General features: G+C 66.9%; 1 protein-coding gene across 3 annotated transcripts; it reads right to left on the bottom strand.

Moving 5' to 3' along the window:
* Positions 1 to 1436: 1436 nt before the first annotated feature.
* Positions 1437 to 8814, bottom strand: ZNF512B (zinc finger protein 512B). Of its 3 annotated transcripts, none has more exons than XM_024750433.1 (16): positions 8753 to 8814; positions 7239 to 7364; positions 6914 to 7056; positions 5766 to 6646; positions 5434 to 5660; positions 5249 to 5320; positions 5009 to 5155; positions 4743 to 4867; positions 4579 to 4671; positions 4315 to 4413; positions 4062 to 4232; positions 3654 to 3848; positions 3408 to 3509; positions 3036 to 3098; positions 2439 to 2537; positions 1437 to 2166 (listed from the first exon to the last, which is right to left on the bottom strand). In XM_024750433.1, exons 2-16 carry the CDS (start codon positions 7360 to 7362, stop codon positions 1921 to 1923), a joined length of 2787 nt encoding a protein of 928 aa, XP_024606201.1. In that variant the 5' UTR covers positions 7363 to 7364; positions 8753 to 8814; the 3' UTR covers positions 1437 to 1920. The 3 variants fall into 3 exon arrangements, with proteins under 3 accessions (XP_024606201.1, XP_024606202.1, XP_024606203.1); XM_024750434.1 differs by lacking the exon at positions 8753 to 8814 and having other exon boundaries at positions 5766 to 6424; positions 6518 to 6646; positions 7239 to 7367; XM_024750435.1 differs by lacking the exon at positions 8753 to 8814 and having other exon boundaries at positions 5766 to 6361; positions 6518 to 6646; positions 7239 to 7367.
* Positions 8815 to 9045: the final 231 nt, after the last annotated feature.

Raw genomic sequence — 9045 nt, 5'->3', positions numbered from 1 at the left:
CGGCAGCTGCCCCTGCAGTGGCTGCCCGACCCACCTCCACCTCCACCAGCTGTACCCCAGTGACACCCAGGAACACAGGAAAGAAAGCCCCCCTGCCCCGAAGTCATGCTGCTTGCCTCAGCCTTTGACGCTGGATTACCTGCACCTGCCCAGGCCTCTGCCCCCTGATCAGATCAGGTGCGTGTGAGTGGGGGGGAGTCCATGTCTCCGCACCCCCTCCCTAGCACATCAGGCCAGGACTGCCCGGGGTCAGAGCACTCTGGCTGAAGGAAGAAGCCGGAGACGGGCAGCATGGTGCCTCGGCCCCAAAGCCCTCCTGGAAACTGTCTCCCTAGTGCGGGGTGAGGAGAGCTGAGCCCAGATTGGAGCCCCTCTTCTCCAGGGACTGGAGGAGGACAGGAGCTGGGGGGCAGAGGGGTGCCCAGTCAGCACCGCCTCCCTGAGCAGGAGAGGGACCCCAGCCCAGCCCCCAGATCCACCGTCGGCACCAGGAAACCCTTAGCACCAAAATGTCAGATTGTTGTGAGTTTTCATATAAAAAACAGAATTAAAAAAAAGGTTTGTTACTTGTCACAGCAACAAGACTGGCATCCACTACACCCAGGAGACACACGCACACGGGCAAACATCAAGATTCACATCGTCCGGGGTCGGCAAGGCCGAGCCCTCAGCCCTCCCCCACCCCCCAGTGGAAAAGAGCCTCCACCTGAACCCAGCAGCTCCGAGCATCCTCCCTGTCCCAGCGACGCCATGGTTGGAAGGTGGGGCCCAGGCAGGAGGTCAGAAACCACGTGGCTGCATCCTCAAGGAGCCCTGGACTCCACCTGACCCAACCTACAGACCTCGCTGCCCTCAGGGCACCAAAGAGAGCCGAGACAGAGCCCTGGAGCTGCCACCAACCTACTATGACCTTGGCCAAGCTCCCCCTGGGGCCTTCGGCTCTCACATCAAAAGGCCACACAACCAGAAACGAAGGAGCAGCTAAAAAAGGGGGAAGGAGGCTCCCAGGGGAGCTTGGCCACAGGCCAACCCAGGCCAGCAAGAGAGGCTGCTTCCCACAGTGGTCACTACTCGAGCCAGGCCCCAGGTCCCTGCCCCTCATGCCCGCGGGCCCCAGGTGACCCCGGAACCCAGACTGGCCCATCCCTAAACCCATCAGGCTACCCGACTCAGGCCAGCGGCATTAGCGAAGCTGGAGGCTGAGGCCAGAGCTCACTTCACGTGGCCCCTGCCCCACAGCCCTGCAGTTGCAGAAGCAGAGCCTCTGCCTGGCCCCGAGTGGGGAGCACGACTGGGGACGGTGGAGCAGGGCTGCCTCTGCCACCACGATGGACACGGGCCCGTGGGGCAGGGCCCGAGCGCAGCAGGGGCTGCACCGCAGGGGAGGGTGGGCCTGGAGAGGTAGAGAGCAGAAATGCAGGATTTTTTTTGGGCAGGTCAGCACGGCAGCTGTCAGACTTGGGGTCTGTCCCGGGAGGTAGCTGGGGGGTGCTGGGGTTCCAGTGTCGGGTCACGAGGTGAGGCTGCTCAGGTACCCTCATCAGCCCAGAACCACGGGCCACCAGGGACCCCCGATGGGGCGCGGAGCTCACACGCCGAGGACCAGAGGCCACCTGCCTGCTCCGTGCCACCCCAGCACCGAAGCCCAGGCTGCAGCCCGTCCTCTTGCCGGCCCGCGAAGGTCCCTCCAGACTATTGCACTTCTGCAGCTGCCCTGGCCCTCCCGGGAGCCCCTGCCCAAGGTGCCCTGCGGCAGCCCGCGTGGGGCAGGGCCACCCTCGGGGAGGGGAGAGGGCTGGCCGCCCCCGCTGGACAGATGAACAGGCAGGGGTGGGGGGTGGAGGCCTGGAGGGCAGGAGGCTCTGGAGCCCCACCCTGGACAGAGGGGGCCGGGCCCCACCCACCTGCCAGGCTGCAAACTCACTTCTCGGGCGCCTTGCCGGCTCCCAGCTTCCGGCCAGCAGAGCCCCGGGCCCCCTTGTCTCTGCCTCCTGGGGGCCAGTCGTCCCGGTGGGGAGGCGTCCCAGGGGCTGGATCCTCAGGGGGTCGCTCCTTGGGCTTGCGGCCCCGCTTCTTCCCGCCAGCCGGACTCTTCTCCTTTCTGGGCACCAGGGAGTCTGGGCCCTTGTGTCTGGGAGGCGGGTCTGCCGAAGTGCGGAACCAGTTCTGGGGGACAGAAGCAGCGATGGAAACCCTGGGGCCCAGGACCCTGGAGGGCGAGGCGGCAGGGGACCCGGGGCCTGGGGACACCCAAGCTTCTCTAGGGAAGCCGGAGGCTGCTCTGAAAAGAAACCAGCAGGTTCCTCAACGTCGCCCACTCGCTCAAGTGAAGAGCCGCCACCCTGACGCCCCTGCCCTTTCCGGCCCCTCCATGGGGCCAGCACATCCAGCCGCAGGCCCAGCAGGGCTCTCCCACCAGGCCCCTGTCCCTGACGCACCTCCGCGTGGGCCTTGAGGATGTGGTACTTGACGCCACTCTCGGAGCTGAACTCCTTGGGACACAGCAGACAGCAGTACTTCCCCACCAGGTGGTCCCCCTGGAAGGCACAGGGCAGTCCAGCCCCTGGAGGTTGGCCCCCACCACTGGCCCTTGGAGGACCAGAAGTACCCAGATGCAGCCAGGACCACCCCAACCTGTGTGGCTTATCTGGATGGGTGCCTGACAGGTGTGCTCTGGGGACCCACGAGGCCACTCTGTGGCAGGACCACCAAGGTGTCCCCACTGCAGGGGAGGTGGGAAGCAAGGAGAGGGTGAGAAGAGGCAGGTGCTCCCGGGAAGGGTCGCAGCCCTTTGCAAAGGGCCCTTACCCCAAGCCCAGGTCGGGCTGTCCCAGCACAGATGAGGAACCCCCATAGGCAGAACCACCCAAGACTGAGTGACTGATGGCTGGGGCTGGAGGCGGCGAGCGTCCTGGGCTGCGCTGGCCCTGGCCCCACAGGGGCAGGGGCGCACACCCGGTGGGTGCGGACCCCTGGGGGGCAGCTGGGAGCACCAAGCACGCACGCCTGGCCGCCGGGAGGGCCTGGACACTGACCTTGCTGCAGCTGGCCAGATGGGCCTTGAGGCCGGACACGCTGGAGTAGATGGCTTCGCAGCACTGGGGGCAGGAGGCGACCGTGGGGGCGGGCCCTCCGGCAGGTGCCCCCCCACCAGTGTGCACCCCTTGCCCAGCCCGGGGGACCCGGGGCCCATCTGGGGCAAGCGGGGGGACTTGATCCCAGGAGCCACCCCTGCCCAGGGGTGTGGGCAGGCTGGGCCGCTAGGGCTGAGGTCAAGGCCCCTCTGCCTGTGAGGCTCCGTCTGAGGACCCTTCAGGGGCCACGTGGAGGGCTCCCGCCAAGGCCAGCCCTGGGCCCTCCGTCCTGAGTCCCAGCGTTCCCATGCCTTCCCAGCCTCCCTGGCTCACATCATTGGGGCAGTTGACGTGGCCCTTCTCCTTGACCTCGTTCTTCCACTCCTCCAGCAGCCGGGGGTTCAGCACAGGAAGGCCGGGCCGCGTGTAGTTGAGCTGCAGACGTGGGCGGGCGCCAGGGTGAGCTCGGAGCTTGGGCTGGAGGTGACCCGGACGCTCCCTGCTGGGCTGAGAAAGCCCTCAACCACGCCCTCCCAGGTCACGGGGGCTCAGGCTCAGAGACTGGGAGGCTGGGCTCACCCGCGCAGTCTCGGGTACCAGGTCGTCCTTCATGCGCCGCTTGGTCCAGTCTCGGGCCAGCTCGTCCTCCGCGATCTCCTGCAGGTGGAACACAGCGACCTGGGCCGACGTGCGGCGGATGCGGCCGCTAGGGGTCCGCTCGACACCCAACAGGTCCTCAGCCTCGGGGGCCTTGTCCGCAGGCTCCTCGGGGGGCTGCGGGGGTGGGGAGGGGGAGGCCGGATGAGCCACAGAGAGCACGTATGAGCAAACGCACGGGGGACACGGGAGCCCACCCCAGGCTCACTCCCCCCGACCCACGACGCACGTGGGCCCCCGGGAGGGAAGGCAGAGCACACGTGGCAGGCAGCACACGGGCGCGCCTGCCTGGTGCCCGAGGGACAGGAGGCCGGGCTGTGGGCCGCTCACCGGGGCCGCGTGCTCCGAGCGCACGTGGTAGTCGTGGCCGGCCTTGGAGCGGTAGGTCTTGCCGCAGTGGGTGCAGGGGAAGGAAGGGGTCTCCACCTCGCAGGGCGGCTTCCCGCAGCGTCGCTGGTGGTACTGGTAGCCCATGAGGCTAGAGAAGGCGGCCCCGCAGCCCTGGGGTTCCGGGGGCAGGTGAGTGGCCGGAGAGTGGCGGGCCCCATCCCGCCTGGCGCCCGCACCCGCGCGGCCCACTGACCTCCTGGGGGCAGCGCAGCCGCCCCACCTGCTTCAGCACCTTCCGCAGCCACTCCCGCTCCTCGCGCTCGCCCGCCTCCGAGGCCTCGGCGTCACAGGGCTGCGGGGCAGGCCAGCTTCAGTGCCCCCGCCACCACAGGGCCCCGCCCCTGCCCAGGGGCTGCGGCCGCGGATGTCCCTAGCCAGGCACGGGCGCCACGAAGCCCCGCTAGCGGGAGGCCAGCAGTGAGAGCCGGGCAGGCGTGGGGGCGGACCAGCGGCAAACCTTGGCGCTGTGCTCCGCCATGGTGTGGTAGTTGAGGCCCGCCTTGGACTTGAACTGCTTCCGGCAGTGCTCGCACTTGAGCGCATCCTGCAGCTGCAGACGGGCACGCGTGTGAGAGGCCGGCCCCGGGGCGCCTCCCCTCCCAGGCACGGGGGCAGCCTCACCTTCTGACACACTTCCATGTGCTTCTTGAGCCCCACGAGGGTCTTTCGGGTGACCACGTTGCAGGTGGGGCAGACGGCCTCCCCCCGTTCGTGGATGGCCCGTTGCCACTGCTCCTCAGGGCCACCTGTGGAGCAGGGCCAGGGCCTCAGGGGCAGGCAGGAGCTCCCAGATGCCCTGGACGTCCATGCTTGGCCCCCGTCCCCGCGGCTCGGGACCCGCCCCACCCTCAAGACCCGGCCTGTGCCCCGCCCCCGGCAGCTCCCACCTGGGGCTGGGTGGGCCCCGGGGGCCGGCACCTCCTTGCTGACAGCGCTGGTGGGGGCTGGCCCCCTCTTCCGCACCTCCTCAGGGACCGGCCCCTCCTGCTTCTTGGCGCGGTGGATACGGGCTTTGTCCTCTGCCTTGGCCAGGCCTACGCGCGCACGCGGGAGGGGCAGGTGCAGGCTGAGGGCGCGGCCGCCGCGTGTGCTTGGCCCCACAGGTGCCCGGCTGGTCCAGGCCTCACCTTTGAGTCCGAAAGTCCCTGAGATGGAGGGCTGCTCACCCGTAAACTTCTTGGGTGTCTTCTGTTTCCTTCCTGACTCGGGGGAGAGAACACAGAGGACAAGGCTCTGGTCAAATAACCATTGGGAGGCTCGGGCCGGCTGGCCGCTGCCCCCGCCCTGCTGCCACCCCCTGCTCTCGTCTTACTGTGCTTCGTGCGCTCCGCACCCTCCTCAGGCGGGGACACGGGGCCCGTGGCCCTCGGCACCTCCTTGCCCCCCAAGGCTCTGCTGCCCAGAGAAAGGGGGCTGCTGCTGGGGTCTGTGCTCAGCTGGAAGGCTGAGCTCTGGTCTGTGGTGGACGGGCCGTACTCGCCGTTCTCCGGCCTCGCCTGCTTGGGCGGGAGGGGGCAGGCATCCAGGCCGTCTGCGGCCCTGCAGAGAGCAGGGAGGTAAGGGGCGGGAGGGCCCGCTCTGGGCCCTGTTACCCCTGAGCTGCAGCCGGGGACACCCAACCCCACCCAGCAGGAGTCCCCATACCTTTTCTTACCGCTGCTCCTCCCCGCAGCCCGAGGAGCTCTGTTCTCAGACTTGGTCAGCAGCGCCATCTTGCAGGGCGGCGTGTGTCTGCTGATGGCAATGGGCCTGCTGACCGTCACCGGCTTACTGACCACAATGGGCCTGCTGACCGTCACCGGCTTCGCAACTGGCACGGGTTTCGTAACCGTCACAAGCTTTGTCACAGACACCGGCTTGTTGATGGTCACTGGTTTGGTGACCGGCACTGGTTTGTTGACTGTTACTGGCTTGGCAATTGGCACAGACCTGGTGACTGGTATAGGCCTCGTGACCGGCACAGCCTTGGTGACCGGCACGGGCCGGCTGGCCGGCACTGGCTTGCTGACCGGCATGGGCCTGCTGGCCGGCACTGGCTTGGTGACCGGCACAGGCCGGCTGGCCGGCACGGGCTTGCTGATGCCGATGGGCTTGCTGACTGTGACGGGTTTGCTTACTCCAATGGGCTTGCTGACCCCAACGGGCCGACTGACGGAGACTGGCCGGCTCACTGGCCCAGGCCTGGGGGCAGGCAGGGGTCGGTCCACGTGGTTCCAAATCCGATGCTTCTCCAGCTGGGTCTTAGAGGTGAATGCAGCCTCACAGAAGGGGCAGGGAAAGGCCAGCCTTTCTGAGATGGCACCCTGGGTGGAGAGGGCAGGCGTGGACACCCCCAAGCCAACAGCCAGGGCAGGGTGGGCCCCAGGCCTCCCCTTCCCCAGGCCGCAGCCCCTTACCCCTTGGCACCGCTGGTAGTGGTACTTGAGCCCGTAGATGCTGGGGAACTCCAGCCAACACCCAGCGTTTGGACACTTCACCCTCGAGTGCGCCTTGAACTCATCTTTCCACTGGTTCATCAGGGAGAGCTGGGCGTGGGAAAGGCCAGGCTATCGACCCTGCAGCCACCCAGGCCTCTGCTGCCCAGCCCCCGACTCAGCACTGTCCCCAGGCCTGTGGGAGCCCCGTACAGGACCCGCTGGGCCCCAGGCCGTCTCTCGAAGCCCTCACGCACGGAACAGCCAGTGGATCTGGGCTGAGGGCTCGGCACTGGACACGCAGCAGGCGAGCCTGCCAAGGCAGTGGGCTCCCCAGCAGACCCTGTGAGAGTCCCACCCAGCCCTCGGGGAGCTCACAGGAATGTCTCGGAGCGCCTGGTTCTCGGCTTTCGGACGCCCCTTTTTCTTCCCTTCCGTTCTGTCGCTGGCTGGACTTCCCGGGTCAAAGCAGAGAGGGGCCTGGCTGGGCACTGTCGGCCCACCCCGGCCTACCGGCAGCCCTGAAGCACACGACACACCAAGGCTCAGAGGCTGCATTCCCTGCAGGCACGAGGGGCAGGAGGCCGTGGCCCACCCAGGGTGGACCTCTCCTCCCTCTCAGGAGCTGGACATCCCGGGAGGCCCACGCCCAGCACTGGCGCCCGTGGCCACCTGGAGTCGACCTCGCCCCGATTCCTCTTACCTAGCTTCGGTGGGTCGTGAAGCATGGGAAGTCGGACCTCATTCCGGCCGCCATCCCTCCCAGGCCCACTCTTGCTGGACCCCGGGAGCCGGCGGCCTCCTCCAACACAAAAGGGATCGGTCATCTCTGCAGAGCAAGTGGACAGCCCGTGAGGTCCACTGGGCCCAACTCGGGACTTGAAATGGGCCGCTCTCGACCCTGCCCCAGACAGGCCCACTCTCCAGCCTGAGGAAGGGGAGCCTGGGAGTTCCAGTTTAGGGGAGGGGCTGCTCAGCCAAAGTCTCCCTGGATGACCCAGAAAACCCTATCAGCGTGGAAGAATCTCGCCCTGTCCTGAAGCCTTCACCAGCTCCGGGGGGCTCCCTGCCTCCAGACACACAATCCCAGAGAGCGAGAGAATCATGCATCTCTCACGCACCTGGTACTTGGTGCTTAGCTGGGGATGGCTCCAGGAGAGGCGGAGTGCCCCAGGGGAGGAGGCCAGTGACACCCCTCGGGGGCCAACTATGACACCAGCGTGGCTGTGCTGGCCCCACACCTAGAAGCACCTTCCCCAACAGCCCCACCCAGACCCAAGGCCACGCTCTGGGGCGCAGGTGGGTGCCCTCGCATCCTTCTCCTCAGGACACAGTTGGAAGATGGCCAAGGTGGGCACTGAGGGGCTCAGCCCACTCCCCAACTGCGGACACAGCCTCTCCAGGGGGAGCAGACCAAGGACCCTGCAGCACCGGCTTCTGATCCCTATGCCAGCTGAGCCACCCTCCCTGACCTCCTGCCCTGCTTTGTTTCCCGCCGGGGCCCCTCCAACCAGACGGATGCCCCATGCTGGATCCCTCGGCCACTCTCCCCCTGGCTGACCTCCTCACCTCCACCCTCCAGAGACTCTGTCCCCAACCTACAGGCACACCAGCGCCACTCCAGAGACGACAGGCCCCTGGCCACAGAGAACATTCCGCCGACTGAGGCTGGGCTTCAGTGGGCCCATTCTGCTGGGGGACCCCAGGCTCTGAGAGCTGGGGCGACTCTGAGTTCAGCCCTTTTAGGTCCTCCCACAGGGACGCTTAAGGCCACAGAAGAAGAGGGGGGCGGAATGTGGGCAGGTTACCCCTCCCCTGATGGTTTCTAACTTTTTTTTTTTTTTTTAAGGCTGCGCCACACAGCATGTGGTATCTTCATTCCTGGACCAGGGACTGAACCAGTGCCCCCTGCAGTGGAACCGTGGCATCTTAACCACTGGACCGCCAGGGAAGTCTCCTAACTTCTAACAGAGAGAAAAGGAGGGATCTGCCGTGCCTAGGAGGTCCAGAGGCCATCTGGGCGGACTGAGATCAGAGATCGGGACAGTCACTGCCCATGGTCAGGGGGCTGCCTACATCCTGGGCCTGGGGTCAGTACGGGTCCAGAGCGCTCTAAACAAACTTCTCTGGGAGCCCTCACACTGATACTTCCAAGGATACATGCCAGCGCCCTTCTGACCCCAGCAGAGGCTACTGTGGGTACCTGCTGAGCCCCACCTTTCCAGCCTTCCTCCAGCTTGGGTGAAGAATTCGGAGTTGGGAGCCCCCGGGACCAGGGCTGGCCTAGGAGGCAGAGACTCCCCTTCCATTCAAGGCCTGTGACTCGCGCACCAGGAGGAGAAAGGGCTCGCCCCTCCCCAGAGGGGCCAGCAGGATCGCAGAGGTGGGACCCTCTGGAGGGGGGGGATAGGAGCGCCTCGCGCTGACCGCAGGCGACGCTGGCGGTGGGACCGCGGCCCAGGCCGCTCGGCCCGGGACCCCGGCCTGGGCCCGGGCGCGCGGATGAGGCC

Source organism: Neophocaena asiaeorientalis, unplaced genomic scaffold, assembly GCF_003031525.2.
Source record: "Neophocaena asiaeorientalis asiaeorientalis breed wild unplaced genomic scaffold, Neophocaena_asiaeorientalis_V1.1 scaffold606, whole genome shotgun sequence".
Classification (NCBI taxonomy): Eukaryota; Metazoa; Chordata; class Mammalia; order Artiodactyla; family Phocoenidae; genus Neophocaena; species Neophocaena asiaeorientalis.
Note: the sequence above shows the minus strand (reverse complement) of the source record. Positions and strands in the feature narration are given on the sequence as shown.